Genomic DNA, 20,133 nt, shown 5'->3' with positions numbered 1-20,133 from the left:
AAATGGAGAGAATGACATTCTTCCAGAAAAGAAAGAGTGCCCACAAAGCACGAAAAACTTAACCTAATATTTCAAAATGATTTTTAAAAATTACGAAAATAATACAAACTATGATCAGACAGCATCAGTAGAATTTGCAGGGGGATCCTTTGATCATTTAGGCAAAAAGACCAAGTCACTGATTAAGAAAGGGAAATCAGATTTATAAAAAAAATTTTTGAAGTCACCATTTTGTGCCAGAAGATCATGGAATAACATATTTGAATAAAATGTGAGCCAAGCATTTTATATCCAGGTACATACCAAATTTCAAATATAATGTCCTCAGAAAAACTGTATATAAAAGAAATCAGGAAACAATGTCATAAGCCTTCTCATAAACTCTACTAGAGAACAAGTTCAGATATCCAAAATGACTGAGTGATAAAGCAAGAGTGATCTATATACACTGCATATTTGTCTATAAAACTAAAAGTAAATACTGAACATAAGCAGGGCAGAATATTATGTATCGAAACATTATGGCCATAGAAGGTGTCAGGAAAAGCAGAAGAATATATCGTAAGCAAGATAACTTCATTGGTAGCTTTATAGTTACTAACTGAGAATTTTTAAATATACCTCAAATTATTATCCTGAGAATGAAAGAGAGGAAAGAAAAGAAGAGGTTACTACCTAATGTCAACATTAGTTCTTCTAGTAAACAAATAATATGCAAAGAAGGGACAGGGACTCAGGTTATTGGAAAAAAGCAGTCTGAAAGAAGTAATTGAAACAAAAATACCAATACCTAATACCAAATACCTTCCTAATGCCAAAAGATACACTCCCCAACAATGCAAAATCTAATTCTAAGCTATGTAAAAGAGAAAGATTTAAAAAATGGGTAAAGAAATACCAGGCAAATGCAAAGAAAGAGAAGGCAGAAGTCACAGTGTTGATATATGAAAAAGTCAAGGAACTTCCCTGGCAGTCCAGTGGTTAAGACTCCATGCTTCCAATACAGGGAGCATGGGTTCGATCCCTGGTCTGAAAACTAAGATCCTGCCTGCTGTAGGGGTGTGGCAGAAGAAGAGTCAAATTTAGGTCAAAAAGGTATTGAACAGAGTGCTGTGTTGAGGTGGGTAGGGGAGGGGATTCAAGAGGGAGGAGACATATGTATACTTACGATTGATTCACATTGTATGGCAGAAGAGAACAGAATATTGTAAAGCACTTATTCTCCAACTAAAAACAATTTTTTTAAAAAAGGCATTGCAAGAAGCAAAGAAGGGTATTTTATAATGTTAAGGATTATAATTCATGAAGCTATGTTGCTAATATTTTATATTCCCTTAAATATCAATTTTAATAAAGTAGGAACTATAGGAACTATGAGAAGAAATAGGAATAGTAATATAAAGGAGATACACTAGTAACCTCTCTTATCCCAAAGACATCAATCAAATGGATGAAGAGTTGATAAGGATATTACAGAAATACTATAAATATATAGTAAGCTCTGAATCCTGAGAATATATCTTCCTCTCAAGTATACTTGGAATATTCACAAAAACAGACCATGTCATAGGCAACAAACTCCAGTTAATTCAGTAGAGTATAAATAATATAAAGAGCAATCTCAAACCACAGTGCAATAAAATAAGACATTAATAACAAAGTCAGAAACCAGAAATGCCTTTGAACACCGATTAAAACTGCAGAATTTCAGGAATATAATGATAAAACTTTGACATATGGAGGATAACTAAAAAATTATCAGAAGAAAAATTATTATGGTATTAAAATCTAGAAAACAGAAAAGAGAGAAACAAAAAGGAAGAACTTAAAATTACAAGCAGAATTTAACAAATTAAAATGTAAAGTCAGTTTTATAAAAGAATCAGCAAGATATATAAATTATTGACCAAAGTAGTCAAGAAAAAGGGGAAGCAAAAACAAAGTTAGATATTTTGAGGCTGCTGCTGCTGCTTCGAAGTCACTTCAGTCGTGTCCAACTCTGTGCGACCCCATAGACGGCAGCCCACCAGGCTTCCCCGTCCCTGGGATTCTCCAGGCAAGAACGCTGGAGTGGGTTGCCATTTCCTTCTCCAATGCATGAAAATGAAAAGTGAAAGTGAAGTCGCTCAGTCGTGTCCCGACTCTTCGCGACCCCATGGACCGCAGCCTACCAGGCCTCCTCCATGGAAAATCCTCCATGGGATTTTCCAGGCAAGAGTACTGGAGTGGGGTGCCATTGCCCAAGAACTTTTGAAACCATCATGCCCTGGTTCATTTTTAACAGTTCTTCCTTTAAGTTATCTATCTTCGCTCATAGAGAGGTACTTTCAACATTTTGCTTGAAAATCTTGAAAAAACTTGAAAAACTTGAAAAAGTTCATTAGGCTTATTTCCTACTTTCCGTTTTACTGAATGTAACAGTGTTGCCAGGTTTCTGCACTATAGAACGGAGATCTTCCTTTGCCACTCCTTTATTTACTTTTGACTGTGCTGGGTCTGTCGGAGAAAGCAATGGCACCCCACTCCAGTACTCTTGCCTGGAAAATCCCATGGATGGAGGAGCCTGGTGGGCTGCAGTCCATGGGGTCGCTAAGAGTTGGACAAGACTGAGCGACTTCACTTTCACTTTTCACTTTAATGCGTTGGAGAAGGAAATGGCAACCCACTCCAGTGTTCTTGCCTGGAGAATCCCAGGGACAGGGGAGCCTGGTGGGCTACTGTCCATGGGGTCGCACAGAGTCGGACACGACTGAAGCGACTTAGCAGCAGCAGTGCTGGGTCTGTGGCTGCATGGGCTTTCTGTAGTTCCGGCACGTGGCGGCTGGGGCTGCAGTAAACGGGATTCTCATTGCTGTGCCTTCTCTTGCAGAGCACAGGCTCCAGAGTGCGTGGTCTCAGTAGGCGTGGCCCCCGAGCTCTAGAGCACAGGCTTAGTACTTGTAACACTCCGGTTTAGTTGCCCTATAGCATATGGAATCTTCCCAGACCAGGGATCAAACCACTGTGCCACCAGGGAAGCCCCTCCACTTTTAATAAGATATCTCTCTTTCCTTTAAGTTACCCCAAATTTCAAAATTTTACTAATGATCATTAAGGGTGATCTAGGCTTTCACTAGTGCTCCTTTAAGGTCATTCCAGTATCTATTCCTTGCCTGATTCCAAAACCAGTCCTGCCTTTTAGATGTTTGTACTGGCAGCACCACATTTCCAGAATCTGTATTAGCTAACTATTGCTGCACAGATTGCTACTCCAAACTTAGAAGCTTAAAACAATGAAAGTTTGCCTCTCTGTTTCTGTGGGTCAGAAACGTGGGTATGGCTTAACTTTGTGATTCTGGCTCAGCACTTCTTGTGAGGTTGCAGTCATTTCCTCGTCCAAGTTCAGTCACGAGGCTCTTGGCAGCCTCAGCTCCTCAGCATGTGAGCCTCTTTACATGTCACAGCAGCGTCCTCATGGTTTGGCTCACTTCCTCCAAAGCAAGTGAGCCAACAGTGAGAGCAAGCGAGAGCACCCACGATGACAGCTACAGTCTTCTTCTTAACCTAAGCACTTTGGACAAAATCTGTTTACTAGAAACAAGCTTCTAAATTTAGGCCTCACTCAAGGGGAGAAGAATTAATCTTTACCTCTTGAGGACAGGAGTAATAATTTGTGGACTTTACCTTTAAAACTACCATCCAAGAATAGATAGGAAAACCCCCAAAGGAGGAATATATGGGGTGACCCTAACATATTAAAGCACATTAATGCTCTGTCATTAAAGCAGTATGATACTGGTACATGGAAAAATAGACAGTGAAACAGAAAACTATTTTCCTCATTTGTGGTAGATTTTTGAAGGACAGGTAGGAATTAGTTGGTTGACTGAAGAGACACAAAGAATACAAAAGCAAAAAGGTGTGAAAAGGCTGCCATGTTCAGGGAAGTCACTGAAGTCTCTAAAGTCTTTCTGGCACTGAATATTTGAAGGGTTCACTAAGTGGCTGTCCTGTTAATTAGCTTTCTACTATCCATCTTTTGCCCTCTTTACTCACCACGATGTGGTATCATGCTGTTAAAGAGTCCCACAGAAAACATAATCATTTAGACTTGAACTTTAGTACTTAGCAACCAAGTGGATTGAAAGAAATAATCCACCAGTGTATTATAAGTAAAAAACAAAATTAAAGGAACACTTTCAAACACTAAACAGGTACTAAACAATACCCCCAAAAAAGAAACACAAAAATTCTGAAATAAAAAGTATACTATCCTTTTCACTTAAAAATGTAATAATTTTAATTACTCTCTTCTATTTCTAGCTATATTTAATGTAGTCCAGTTGCTAATTTCAGGTTAATAGTTACTCTTACTTATTACTATATATGAACCACATAGTGTATTTTTTTTTTATAATAGCCTACCTAATGGCTTCTTAAATCTGTATTCTAGACTCATTTTGCGGGGGGATAGCCTGAAGAATGAGAAGGCAATGGCAAGCCACTCCAGTATTCTTGCTTAGAAAATCCCATGGATGGAGGAGCCTGGGGGCTACAGTCCATGGGGTCGCCACGGGTCGGTTGTGACTGAGCGATTTCACTTTCACTTTTCACTTTCCTGCATTGGAAAAGGAAATGGCAACCCACTCCAGTGTTCCTGCCTGGAGAATCCCAGGGACGGCAGAGCCTGATGGGCTGCTGTCTATGGGGTCACACAGAGTCAGACACGACTGAAGTGACTTAGCAGCAGCAGCAGCAGCCTGAAGAATCTTCTTCTTTCAGCAGAATCTTCTCTTCTCTGATGGCTCTTCCTGAAGCAAGGCCCTTGTTTGAATTTCTTCTTAGGCGAGTCTTCTTAGTATTTTTCAAATGAGAAGTGTTGTCTTCAGCCAGAGCTGACTTCTGCTAGTAACACAGCAAATTTGGCCTTTAAATCAATAATATTTATTTCAAATCCTAACCAAAAAGATTAGATACTTAAGCTTAAAGTGTTTCATAGCATAATTATAAAAAGATCTTCATATCACCTATCATATCAACAGAAACAGAGCAGCACCACAAAACTAAACTCTGGAACATTTAAGAACAATATAGAGGAAAACAGTTAGTCATCTTAAGTGAGCATGTAAGAACGGAATCGAGGAAAACAGATCTTTCCATCGAAAGTATCAAGAGGTCAATTTAGTTTGGCACATTTTTACTGAGTTTGTTCTAGACCTTCATGCTGGAAATGCAAGGACAATAAAATATAGAGCCAGTGTCTTTGTTGATAAGAACTTTAAAAAAATTTTTTATAGAGGATGCTCAACCTGGGAAGGTAATTGAAATGAATGAATAATTCATTTGGAATAATTGGAATGAATGAAATTGCATTCATACTTGAAAAAACTTATTCATGATATTTGTCAATCACTATCAATTACTTGTGGTTTGCATTTCATCTTTGTTCAATTTTGTGGACTGGATTTATTTTATATCTATAATTTGGAATGTTTTGGTATCTTTTAGATTTAGAGTACTTATACAATAGATTAAGAACTCTAAAGCCGTTTTAGGTAAAAAAAATAATAATTCATACTCAATTCATGTTCTAGGACCTTTTTGGTGATGAGGAACTAATTTTATTTCCTTTAAGATTAACTTAAATTTAAGATACCTTTAGAGCATATTTTCTGTTTTAAGTCCTTGGGCCAAACGGATGATGGAGAAAATGCTGCCATAAAATCTCTGAGAAAAGAGGAATATGTACTTTCCTTCAGAAAATTTTAGAGAAGCTGGGGTGGAGGTGGTCTTTGGAGCAAGAATTTTTCAGTTAATACTTCAGAACCTACTAGGATAATACAATCTATTGGTTGGCCCCTCTGGTTGAAATAAGCTTATTCAGTTACTAGTTAAATTTTCTTCCTTTTGTAAATTTAACAGTTTTGGTTTTTCCTTCTTTTAGCATAATTCTCCATCCAGTGATGATAGTTCAGACTATAGCCTTGATTCAGAGGTCGAACATACAGAAACTTCCCACAGAAAAAGATCTGGTTTCTACAGAGATTATGACATTCCATTTTCTCAGGTATTTCTTTACTTTTATTGTAAAATATATGTATATAATATGTATATAAAATATACATAGCATAGAATTTACAGTTTTAACTATTTTTCTTTCTCTAAAAATTGAAGTAGAATTGACCTACAACACTATGTTAGTTCCAGGTACACAATGTATTATAATAATAGCATTCATTATTTCTGTACATTACAAAATGATACCATCACAAGTCTGGTTACCAGACTTTCACTTATTTCACTTAACATGATGCCCTCTAGGGTTTCATTCTTTTTTATGGTCAAGTAATATTCCATTGTATATGTGCTACATATCTTTATCCATTCATCTCTGCTGTCACCTACAGAGATATTACATTATGTTTCCCTGTGCTGTACATTTCATCCCTGCGACTCATGTATTTTACAACTGGAAGGCTCTATCTCTTAATCTCCCTGGCCTATTTCTTTTATCCGCATTCCCCTCTGGCAACCACCTGTTTGTTCGAATCTGTTTCTCTTCCGTTGTTTGCTCATTTGTTTGGTTTTTAGATTCCACATATAAGAGAAATAACACGGCATTTATCTTTCTCTGTCTGGGTCATTTCACTTAGCGTGATGCCCTGTAGGTCCATCCACGTTGTTGCACGTGGCAAGGTTTCATTCTTTCTTATGGTCGAGTAATATTCCATTGTATATGTGCCACATATCTTTATCCGGTCATCCATTAATGAACACTTAGGTCGTTTTTGTATCTTGGCCACTGTAAATAATGCAGCAGTGAACACAGGGGTGCATATATCTTTTCAAATTAATGTTTTTATTTTCTCTGGGAAAATATCCAGAAGTGGAACACTGGATCATATGATAGTTCTATTTTTTTAATATTTTGAGAAACCTTCGTACTGTTTTCTGTGGTGGCTGCACCAATTTACATTCCCACCAACAGTGTACAAGTGTTCCCTTTCCTCCACATTTTCACCAATACATGTTATTTCTTAGCTTTTTGATGATGGCCATTCTGCCAGGTGTGAGGTGATATATCCTTGTGGTTTTGATTTGCATTTCCCTGATGATTAGTGACAGTGATATTGAGCATCTTTTCATGTGTCTGTTGACCACTCATATATCTTCTTTGGAAAAACTCACTATTTTCACCATTTTAAAATAACAGTTGCTCAGTGACATTAAGTGTATTTACCGTGTTTTGCAACGATCACTTCTATCCGTTTCCAGAACATTTTTGTCATCCTAAAGAGAAGCAGTATCTGCCAAACAGTAATGCTTCATTTCTCCCCTCCCCCCTCCTGGTATCCACTATTCTTTCCATCTCTGTGAATTTGTCTGCTCTGGGCACGTCACACACTGTCCTTTTGTGTCTGACTTTTTTTACTTAACATAATTTTTTCATCTTTGTTGAAAAAAATTTTTCCATCTATGTTGTATAGTATGTATCAGAATTTCCTTATGTTTTGAAGTTGGATAATATTCCATTATAGGTATATACCACATTTTGTTTATTTATTCCTTTATTGATAGTTATTTGGATTGCTTCCACCTTTTGCCTGTTGTCTATGAATACGGGTGTATAGACATCTCTTTGAGACTCTGCTGTCAATTCTTTGGGGGTGTAGACCTAGGAGTGAAATTGCTTGATTATATGTTATTTCTGCATTTAACTTTCTGGGGAACTACCAACTGTTTCCCACAAAGGCTGCACCATTTTACATTTCTGCCAACAATGCTTGAGACTTTTCTAATTGTTCCACATCCTTGTCAAATTTGTTATTTTCTGTTTTTTGTTTGTTTTGTTTTGGATAAGAGCCTTCTTGTGCATATGTGTGCAGTCGCTAAGTTGTGTTTGACTTTTTGCAACCCCATGAACTATAGCCCACCAGGCTCCTCTGTCCATGGGATTTTTCTGGCAGGAATACTGGAGCAGGTTGCCATTTCCTCCTCCAGGGGACCTTCTCGACCCAGAGACTGAATCCTCATCTCCTGGATTTCAGGTGGATTCTTTACCACTGAGCCGCCTGGAAAGCCCAAGAGCCTTCTTAATGGGTGTGAAATGATATCTTTTGAATTGCTGCCTTTTAAAGAGAAGAATTAAGCTTTCAATTTCATTCTTTGCTTTCTGATATTAAAAAAAATATTCTATAAAACATGCTACAAATTTCAAATCTTTGAACATAAAGAATACATCATGTATTTGTTTGCTAGGGCTTCCATAACAACATACCACAGACTAGTGGCTTAAACAGCAGAAATTTACTTTTCTCACAGTCCAGAGGCTAGATCTGAGTTCAAGATTGAGGGGCTGGCAGGATTGGTTTTCTCTGAGGGCCACAAAGAAAGGATCTGTTTGGCTTTTCTCCTTGGCTTGTAGACTTGTAGACCTACTCACTGCTTTGTCCTTGTATGGTCATCCCTCTGTGCACGTGGACCCTTGGTTCCTCTGTGTGTTCAAATTTCCTCTTAGACAGAGAGCAGTCAAATTGGATCAGGACTCACCCTAACATCTTCATTGTGACTTAATCACCACTTTAAAGTCCCTTTCTCCAAACACTCACATGTTGAGGTATTGAGGGTTAGGGCTTCAATATACAAATTTTGTGCCATCTACCTTTTCAAGTGCAAATGTTATTTGATGTATCTTAAACAGAAAAAAAAGTAAAACATGATATACTTTATATCTTCCTTAAGTATATTGCATTGTATGAGCAAAACTTCAATATAAATAATTACTTTGTGCTGGAAAAATCCTGGCGCTCTCAGGAGTACTGAGGAGTATTCACGTCAGTGTGCATAAACCTCAAAATCCACAGACTTACTGGGGATTTCTAAGGTTTCCACTTTTTCCAGACTCTGGACTTCTCCTTTTGTTCCCAAAGGTTAAAAGGATAGTCAAAAGTATTGTTGAACCTGTCAGATGATTTTTCATGATGGGCCAATGCTTTCAGAGCAAAAACAGCTCCAAGTACTGCTCACTTCTGGGGATTTTCAGCTACTCCATGAATAATGGTCCAGAAATCCTTCACTAATTTGTTAGCTCTGTGATGTCTATAGTAGTTTGAAAAAAATTTTTTTTTCTGCATTTTTTTAGGAGAAGGGCTGATCTGAATTAAATTACCTAATCTGGCATTAGAAAAGAAAGTTCAGGATCATTTCCTTCACATACGCTTTAGGGTTGACTCACTGATATTAGAAAGTATATCCTAAAAATCTCATTTAATGAGATAAAAAGTAGGTACTATATGTAAGTTTTACTCTAAAAGGCAATAATAGAATATAGTATTAGCATCTAACTATGAAATTGAAATGCTTAATATGTTTTCCTTTTTCCTCATCCTTGTTCAGGGTCTCCTGTACTCTTATTTCATGTTTATAATGATAGCCTGTATTACAGAAACCAAATCTGCCCCCACAGACATTCTAGCAGGTATATAGCCTAATAATCAATAAGCAAAATGATTGGAGAAATTATATCTTTTGGTAGAATTTATAGTCTTTTTCGTTTCTTTTATCTTTAGGAGGGCTTTTAAAAATACTTGCTAGATCCTTGCTGCTGAGCACATTTTGTTCATTCCAGATGATGAACTTGTGAAGCACGAGGAGCTCTTCTTCTCTGGGGCTGCTCTGTAACCCCTCAGTCCATTTAGCACTTCCAGGAGAGCTTGGGTGGTGCCCTGATGTAAACACTAAGCACTGCAGCAGGCATGTTAGAGTCTGTCACTGCAGAAGGAGCCCTGAGATGGGAGATTTGCATCATTAGAGGGATAGGATTATTTGCAGTTGGGAAATCAAGGGAGGGATGAATTGAAAGTTTAGGGGTAATTCTGCTTGAAAAACTAGGAATTATGGAGATTATTTTTGTAAAGGCTGTGAAAAAATCAAGAGAACTGGATTATTATTAATGCTTAAAAGCTTTTGTGGAAAGCATCTAATTTCTAGAGAAAAATTCAAAGTTGCCCATTAACAGTAATCTTTAGTAATTAAGCATTGAAATATATCATTGAAAAATTAATATAATCACATTTTTAATAAAAAGAAATGTAAGTACCATTCAATGAATTAATCTTCAGCTTAATCAAAACAATTCTTTTTTTGTTTTAATAGTGGCTTTTTAAAAAATGTAAGAAACACTGCCTTTTGGCTATGATCCTAAATCCACTTCTGAATTTCTGAAGTGCTAGACTGAGAACAGTTGATAAACTTTAAAAACGTTGCTTTAAGAATGTTGGAAGTCACGGGAGGCCGGAAAGCCGGCACCTGGCACCATGTGTACTAGGGGTCCACTGGAAGGTGAAGGCCGGGGCTGACTGGGCCGGGCGTGTGCGGTGCGGGGCTGGCCGGGGCTTTGTTGCCATGGAGCGGGATGAGAATCAGCTGTCCGTGCAGCCCATTCTCAAGACCGAGGGGCTGTGTTTCCTTCATGTAAGAGAAATTAAGGAAACAATTCCATTCACCATTGCAACAAAAAGAATAAAATACTTAGGAATATATCTACCTAAAGAAACAAAGAACCTATATATATAAAACTATAAAGCACTGGTGAAAGATATCAAAGAGGGCGCTAATAGATGGAGAAATATACCGTGTTCATGGATCGGAAGAATCAATATAGTGAAAGTGAGTATACTACCCAAAGCAATCTATAGATTCAATGCAATCCCTATCAAGCTACCAATGGTATTTTTCACAGAGCTAGAACAAATAATTTCACAATTTGTATGGAAATACGAAAAACCTCGAATAGCCAAAGCAATCTTGAGAAAGAAGAATGGAACTGGAGGAATCAACCTGCCTGACCTCAGGGTCTACTACAAACCCAAGTAAAGACAGTATGGTACTGGCACAAAGACAGAAATATAGATCAACGGAACAAAATAGAAAGCCCAGAGATAAATCCACACACCTACGGACACCTTATCTTTGACAAAGGAGACAAGAACATACAATGGAGAAAGTGAAGTGAAGTTGCTCAGTCGTGTCCAACTCTTTGTGACCCCATGGACTGTAGCTTATCAGGCTTCTCTGTCCATGGGATTTTCCAGGCAAGAGTACCGGAGTGGGTTGCCATTTCCTTCTCTAGAGGATCTTCCCGACCCAGGGATCAAACCCGGGTCTCCCACATTGCAGGCAGCTGCTTTACCCTTTGAGCCACCAGGGAAGCCCAATGAAGAAAGGACAATCTCTTTAACAAGTGGTGCTGGGAAAACTGGTCAACCACTTGTAAAAGAATGAAACTAGAACACTTTATAACACCAAACACAAAAATAAACTCAAAATGGATTAAAGATCTAAATGTAAGACCAGAAACTATAAAACTCCTAGAGGAGAACATAGGCAAAACACTCTCCGACATACATCACAGCAGGATCCTCTATGACCCACCTCCCAGAATATTGGAAATAAAAGCAAAAATAAACAAATGGGACCTAATTAAACTTAAAAGCTTCTGCACAACAAAGGAAACTATAAGCAATGTGAAAAGACAGCTTTCAGAATGGGAGAAAATTATAGCAAATGAAGCAACTGACAAAGAATTAATCTCAAAAATATACAAGCAACTCCTACAGCTCAATTCCAGAAAAATAAACGACCCAATCAAAAAACGGGCCAAAGAACTAAACAGATATTTCTCCAAAGAAGGCATACAGATGGCTAACAAACACATGAAAAGATGCTCAACATCACTCATTATGAGAGAAATGCAAATCAAACCCACAATGAGGTACCATTTCACACCAGTCAGGATGGCTGCTATCCAAAAGTCTACAAGCAATAAATGCTGGAGAGGGTGTAGAGAAAAGGCAACCCTCTTACACTGTTGGTGGGAATGCAAACTAGTACAGCCACTATGGAGAACAGTGTGGAGATTCCTTCAGTTCAGTTCAGTTCAGTTCAGTTGCTCAGTCGTGTCTGACTCTTTGTGACCCCATGAATTGTGGCACGCCAGGCCTCCCTGTTCATCACCATCTCCCGGAGTTCACTCAAAATCATGTCCACTGAGTCAGTGATGCCATCCTTCCATCTCATCCTCTGTTGTCCCCTTTTCCTCCTGCCGCTAATCCCTCCCAGGGTCAGAGTCTTTTCCAATGAGTCAACTCTTTGCATGAGGTGGCCAAAATACTGGAATTTCAGCTTTAGCATCATTCCTTCCAAAGAACACCCAGGACTGATCTCCTTTAGAATGGACTGGTTGGATCTCCTTGCAGTCCAAGGGACTCTCAAGAGTCTTACCCAACTCCACAGCTCAAAAGCGTTAATTCTTCGGCGCTCAGCTTTCTTCACAGTCCAACTCTCGAATCCATACATGACCACTGGAAAAACCATAGCCTTGACTAGATGGACCTTTGTTGGCAAAGTAATGTCTCTGCTTTTCAATATGTTAACTGAAAATAGAACTGCCATACGACCCAGCAATCCCACTGCTGGGCATACACACCAAGGAAACCAGAATTGAAAGAGACACGTGTACCCCAATGTTCATCGCCGCACTGTTTATAATAGCCAGGACATGGAAGCAACCTAGATGTCCATCAGCAGAGGAATGGATAAGAAAGCTGTGGTACATATGCACAATGGAGTATTACTCAGCCATTAAAAAGATACATTTGAATCAGTTCTAATAAGATGGATGAAACTGGAGCCTATTATACAGAGTGAATTAAGCCAGAAAGAAAAACACCAATACAGTATGCTGCTAAGTTGCGTCAGTTGTGTCCAACTCTGTGCGACCCCATAGATGGCAGCCCACCAGGCTGTGCCGTCCCTGGGATTCTCCAGGCAAGAACACTGGAGTGGGTTTCCATTTCCTTCTCCAATGCATGAAAATGAAAAGTGAAAGTAAAGTCGCTCAGTCGTGTCTGACTCTTCGCGACCCCATGGACTGTAGCCCACCAGGCTCCTCTGTCCATGGGATTTTCCAGGCAAGAGTACTGGAGTATACTAACACATATACATGGAATTTAGAAAGATGGTAACGATAACCCTGTATGCGAGACAGCAAAAGAGACACAGATATATAGAACAGTCTTATGGACTCTGTGGGAGAGGGCGAGGGTGGGATGATTTGGGAGAATGGCATTGAAACATATATAATATCATATGTGAGACGAATCGCCAGTCCAGGTTTGATGCCTGGTGCTGATGGCTGGTGCACTGGGATAACCCAGAGGGATGGGATGGGGAGGGAGGAGGGAAGGGGGTTCAGGATGGGGAGCATGTGTACACCTGTGGTGGATTCATGTTGACGTATGGCAAAACCAATACAATATTGTAAAGTAATTAGCCTCCAATTAAAATAAATAAATTAAAAAATAAATTTATATTAAAAAAAGAATGTTGGAAGTCTAATACAATGTCTTCAAAATTCAAAATCGATGTTAATTGATTTTCTTGATGCTTCAGTTAGTATTTACTTTTTCTCTATTTTATAATTACTAGAAAGGACTTAATATTTCTCTGTATTTTATTAAAAATGCAGTCTCATGTTGGTATTCTGCCAGGGTAGTGTTTTATATCACATTTAAAATGTACTAAACTGAAAATGAGTCATGGTCTGACTTTTTCTAGATCCTCAAGTTGTAATTATGTGCAATTTTTTTCTTGCTTTCTTATAAAAAAATTGACAAGATATGATAGAAGTAATGAAAATATTTCGGTGAATAGAGAAGTACTTGCATACTATCACTAAATAAACTTCTAGGACTACAATGTATTTTTTATTTTTACATGCTTTAGTAAAAAGCAATAAAATTCATAATGGATAAATGCAATTAATAGTTTCTAATGAGCAATTTATTCATTAGATATTTTTCATTATTAGGGACATCTGTATTTTTTTCCTATTAAATCTCATGTACAAGCGTTTTCTTTTTACAAATTTGACCTTACATAATTTTTATTAAATATAATATGCTTAAACATGTCATTTGGGAATTTTTCAATCTTAAGGAGACTCTGCATATTTTCTACCCTTTCTCCAAGCTATTTTACTATTTTTTTTTTCTATTTTCAAAAAGACCTCTTTGGGTTTTTGGAGAAGGAATTCGTGTATGTTGATACGGATTTTAAAGTACTCTTGTGGATACAAATATTGAGGTATGGAGCATGAGAAATGTAAGACATGGGCATGGAAAACAAAGTGAACAAGACACACTCACCAGCAAGGTTTTATGAACATTACAGTGTTTAATAACATCAGAGTAGCATTTAGCTTTTTAAACTTAGTTTTAAATAGTTCCATAGATAAATTCTAACCACAAGACAGAACAACTCTTTTCCCTTTTTTCTCCCAGCTTTCTGGGGATGGAGGGGTGGGGGAAGATGTCCTGTGTTACGATCAACTCCTCTATATGTAACTGAAAAATCCTGACAATGGTTATTCATTTTCACTTAGCATGGACATATATCAGGAAGCTACATGGCATCAAAGAAGAGTCAACATAACAGAAAATTTAAAAGTAAAGACTATGATGAGTACAGTACCTACAGTGATGACAACTTTGGTAGCTACAGTCAGGAAACAGAGGAAGATTTTGCCAGTCAGCTGAAACAATACAGGCAAGCTAAAGAAACCTCAAATACTTCTTTAGGATCATCTTTTTCTAAAGAACCAGGGAAAAAACAAAGATTGAAAGGAATTCAGCAAGGTAAGTTTGAAATTGTCTGGTTTTGACTATGAAAACTTTATTAAGATAAACAGGTAGCTATGGAATAAAAACTTAAATTTCTTAGCCCTTTGTAATGGTCAGTTTATTCCTGTGGTTCCTGAATTTGTTTTTCTTTATTTGGTAGACCTTGAGGACAAAAATCTATAGATATTTCAATCTGCATGATATCTTAAAATTTGCATTTAATAGATTTCCTAATATTTTTAAAGTATATAAAATGTAGAACAACTTTCCTGTTATGTCTTTTCCCCTCTCTTCTATATGGTATCAGTATACCGAAAAAAAAATTACCTACACTTTTCAACAGTTACCTTGTGTTACTTTATATTTTAGACCCTATAAAGACAGAATCCTAGAAAGCTATTCTTTTATTAGAGTTTAAAATATAGTGATCCTCTTTGCTGTTTAAATATACTCAAGACTATAGACTTTTTAAAGAATATATGTATTTTATTGAAATATAGTTGACTTAAAATGTTGCAGGTACACAGCAAGATAATTCAGTTATACAAATACACAAATACGATTTTTGAAATTATTTTTCAGCATAGGTTATTACAAGATACTGATTATAGTTTCCTATGCTATACAGTAAACCTAAATAAATGCTAGAAATCTAGCATTCTACTCATACTAAGCCAAACAAGTGAAATCAAAATGTCATAATTTTTTTGTTATGTAAAAATTCATAATTTTCTAAACTATATGTATTATACATGTTTATACATATGTATGCAAAAGCTTTTCTACTATACTTGATAAAGGCTTGAGAAAGAACGTCAAAAAATAAAAATAAAAAAGAAGAGCTCAAGAAATTGGAAAACATACACTAAATGAAATGGGGGCACTGAATATGAAATACAAAAAGTGAAACAAACTAGATAAAAATAAAAGATCATCATATAGTCCAGTTTAGTCAGTTCTGTCACTCAGTTGTGTCCAACTCTTTGCGACCCCAAAGAGGAGGACTGCAGCATGCCAGGCCTCCCTGTCCATCACCAACTCCCAGAACCTACTCAAACTCATGGGTGATGCCATCCAGCCATCTCATCTTCTGTCATCCCCTTCTCCTCCCACCTTCAGTCTTTCTGATCATCATGGTCTTTTCCAATGAGTTGGTTCTTCGCATCAGGTGGCCAAAGTATTGGAGTTTCAGCTTCACCATCAGTCCTTCCAATGAGTATTCAGGACGGACTTCCTTTAGGATTGACTGGTTGGATTGCCTTGTAGTCCAAGGGACTCTCAAGAGTCTTCTCCAACACCACAGTTCAGAAGCATCATTTTTAAACACAACTGCTCATTAGAAACTTATCTGGAGCTCTGGAGAAAAAAAGCAATACCTGAGCATTTGTATTTTTCAAAAAGTTTCAAGATAACTCTGATATGCATCTGGAATTTAAAAAGTGATTACAGGTCTTTTTGTTAGATCCTAGTTTGGGTGATATGGAGTTCTATTATTTTTCTGTTGACCAATCATGATATAATGGTATTAAGTGAGTAACAGTTACATAATCACAAGAGTAAAAGATGTTTATCAGTTTTCACAATCAATAGCCATACAAAAAATAAAAGAATTACAATTGCAAGCCATAATGGGAACAATGGAAACATAATGGATTAACTTAGGGGAGTCAAGCAGAGTGGTGTAGTAAATGGAAGTGCATACATGCATATGTTTTCATCCACCCAACCAAGGACTATACACATTTTTCTGAATCAGAAATAACAACAAAACCTAAAGAAATTTTTGGAATGATAACCTATTCATCTGTTATATTGAGGTACATCATCCCTGGGAAAACCAGGACAAGTTTCCATAGAAATTATGGATCACATAAGGGTCAAATTAGCCTTAAAAATTGTCTAGTTAGCATGTCTGCTTCAAGAAAACTGGTGCAAGATGAGGCTGAGGTGAAGTGGTGAAACCCAAACCCTACATAACTTTTTTTTTTAAATTTTTAAAAAAATTTTAAAATGTAAATTTAAAATTTTATTTATTTTTATTTTATTTTTTTAAAATATAAATTTATTTATTTTAATTGGAGGCTAATTACTTTACAATATTGTATTGGATTTGCCATACATCAACATGAATCCGCCACGGGTGCACACGTGTTCCCCATCCTGAACCCCCCTCCCACCTCTCTCCCCATCCCATCCCTCTGGGTCATCCCAGTGCACCAGCCCTGAGCATCCTGTATCATGCATCGAACCTGGACTGGTGATTCATTTCACATCTTTTAATTAGCACTGAAAAAAAGAATCCATTATGAGTAAATTTGGTTATTTTTATGGCTTTATTTTTTCTTGATTTCCTAGCAAAATTCCTTTGAAAAATGTGAACCAAGGCTTTGTTGAACTAAAGAGAAAGGAATTTGTCGATACATGTGCTGTTGTAATTAGCACGTTTGTTCTGGAGTCAGACATAGTGGTGTTGGGGATCATTCCACTTGGGGAATAAAGGGAATGTGGAGTCCTTGTTCATCCCTTCCTACCTGGGGTTTTTCCTTTCAGACTCTTTCTTTTTGTTCTGTTAATGAATTGACTATTGTGATTTATTCTGAATTTCATTTTTCCCCCCAGAATTATGAAAGTAATATATGGACAAATGCAGAAAACTTTTTCTATGTGTAAAAAATGATAACACATAAAGCAAAGACCAAAGATAAAAACAATTTGAATCTCTACACTCAGGGACAATTACTATTAATATTTTTGGCAAACATTCTTCTAGAATTTTTGAGAATTATTTTTAACAAAAAACTATACACTGTTAAAACTCATTTTTTTTCTCTCTAACTGTGAATTGTATTTCTGTCATTCTTACATTAATGAGTAGATTCTAATGCCTACATTCTAATAGATGCACCATAATTTATCTATTAAATTGCTAAATTTGTTTGTTAGTAATTATTTGAGATTTAAGTTGCATCCATTTTTTAAAAATTCTGTGATTAACCCTGCATATTTATACATATCTCATCTTGGCAAACTTTTTTCCTAATAATAAATGCTGAAATGTAGAATTGAGTCAAAAGGCATAGGCACATTTGAAGATTTTTGACCCATATACCAAGCTGATATTCAAAAAAGTATTATAGCAATTTATAACACTTCTGCCAGTGTGCAAAAATGCCAGTTTCTCCAAATCCCTACTACCGTTATTCTTTGAGGTGAAAATTGGTATGTTACATTTTAATTTCTTTTAATGAAGTGAAACTTTTTTTCATGCATTTATTGGCTGTTTTATAGATTTAAGATCATTGCAAAACTTAATAGTTCAATATGACTTTGGTAAGATGAGAAATCACTTTGTATTCTAACTTACTACCCTAATATATAATTTTTATAATTTAAGTATTTTTATAATTTAAGTATAATTTAAGATACTTTTAAACATCAAGTTTTTCAAAAGTAAAAGACAAGTATGAATTTTGCTTGGCAATATATGTGATATCCAGAATTATCAATAGAAACAATTTGCTAGAAATTAATCACTAATAATATTTCATTGTCTTCCTTAGAGAGGAATGTAATATTTAATTCTCTTAAAAAACAGAAAACCTCCTTAATTGTGTATTCTAAGGAGCAATGAGAAGGATAAAACTAGATTTGACTTCTCCAGCCATGTGTATCCTTGTTCCTTGCCTTCCTTATGTTGCTAACATCACTTGAGAAACAAAACAATAAGAAGCAGTACCTTAAAGTAAAATGTAAAGATGGAATTAGTTTTTTCATTGAATCTAGAGGGAAAAAAGAATGCACTGTACATTGTAGACTATTTAAAATATGCTATTCTCTGTAAACTAGTAGGTTGGTGTGCTGTTTTATTTATAATGTCTAGAGTACATTTTAACTTTTGTAGGTACTGAGCAGAGGGTTAAAAGTTTTAATGTTGCTCGTGGACGAGGTTTGCTGAAAAAAATCAAACGCAAAGACCGTGGCGGAAGGGTCAACAAAGGGCCAAATGTGTTTTCAGGAACTGATGACTATCATGAGGTAATGAGAATTTATATATATTGAGGATTCTACCTTTTAACTTACTTGGCTGCAAATAAAGCATTGTGATTTTAATGCTACTTTCCTAGTAAGTGAAAAATTTCTAGTGCAGATCAAATGAATATAGATGAATTTCCAAATAAAAGTTTTGTTTTACTTAGTTACGATGCTAGTATACAGGTGCACGTTTAGGTGGCATTGAAATAAAACTGCTAAACTCGAGAGCACTTCAAAATAAAACTGATACGTCTGAAAGCAAACATTTTTGTTCTGTAGGTTCTCTGTTGCACTTTTCCTTCCTAGGGGTCATCTTCCCTAGATGGAAATGGCAGTAAAATGCTTGGTAGCTCAATACGTGGCAGGACCAAGAAGGGAGACAGTGGTAAATTCACTTACTTACTAGGATTGAAATCCTTGAAAGAGAAGAAAGGAGGTATTAATGTTTGGAAGGGTCAATTTATGAACCATGTGTATAGTAGAGACTGAATAAATGTATGTTGAATTGAACTGAACTCTGAACAAATACATTTCAACCTTGTAGTGATTTTCTAGATTAGAGTGATCCAGTTTCTGTATTCTGCCATTGTTCCAGTAAGATTTGATTGAATTATGCAGATCAAGGGTGGGTTATCAATAGCTGTAACCCTGATTGATAGAAAAGGGATAGTAACATTGTAATTGGAAAATGCTCAGTTTTCTAATCTCTGGGTTTAAAGATAACAGGCAAAGATTTTTTAATATACTCCTTAGTATACTGTTTAGGGAGTTGCTAGCAAGTATGACCTTAAAACAAAGTTTAGGACCAAATAAATGTGTGAAACCCAGCACATACTACTCTACTCCTGGTGATTCTTAGTCAACATGAACTTTAAAGGCTCTGAGCAGGTTAGGCAGAAAGAAGTCTGTATGACTTTGTTCAACCCATCATTTCTAAAATTTACTTCACCATGAACTTTTTTTTCCCCGCACACCTACAAACATTCACTCTTAACTCACTATTCTGTGGAATAACAGCTTTGCGAATAAGCTTAGAATTTCTGGGAAACTAACCTGCCTCCCCATCTTTCTAGGCAGCTGTGGTGTCTAGGATGTGCTGCTTTCTCTAGACCAAATCCATGTGAATACTTTCTGAGTAAACCTTCTCCTACATTCAGTACTTATACCCCATACATGAAAAAATGTTAGCTTCCAAGAAAGTATGGTTTTGAGGGAGTTACTGCCTATCTCTGAGCTTCAGTTTGCTTAACCTGTTGTATTAGAGTACAGTATTAAATTAACTCTAATGGCCCCTTCAAGCACTAACATTTTAGATGTTTCCAGATCTAGCTCGCAACTAAAAAATTTCTTAATCTTGTAGTAGAAAATCAGAATAAATTCTTTCTTGTGCATTTATCAGATTTAGGACATTTTTCCTTTCCTGAAGAATCTGCCTGTCAAG

At 36.6% G+C, this 20,133-nt stretch overlaps 1 protein-coding gene across 1 annotated transcript in view; it reads left to right on the top strand.

Annotated features, from left to right (window-relative positions):
* ZC3H6 (zinc finger CCCH-type containing 6) overlaps positions 1-20,133 on the top strand; it is a 77,240-nt gene that overhangs the window by 31,823 nt on the left and 25,284 nt on the right. Inside the window, exons 3-5 of the mRNA XM_061431413.1 lie at positions 5,924-6,046; positions 14,423-14,675; positions 18,562-18,695. Coding sequence (XP_061287397.1) covers positions 5,924-6,046; positions 14,423-14,675; positions 18,562-18,695 — 510 coding nt within the window. The remainder of the gene's footprint in view (positions 1-5,923; positions 6,047-14,422; positions 14,676-18,561; positions 18,696-20,133) is intronic.

The sequence above is a fragment of the Bos javanicus genome, chromosome 11, assembly GCF_032452875.1.
Source record: "Bos javanicus breed banteng chromosome 11, ARS-OSU_banteng_1.0, whole genome shotgun sequence".
In the NCBI taxonomy this organism is placed as follows: Eukaryota; Metazoa; Chordata; class Mammalia; order Artiodactyla; family Bovidae; genus Bos; species Bos javanicus.
Note: the sequence above shows the minus strand (reverse complement) of the source record. Positions and strands in the feature narration are given on the sequence as shown.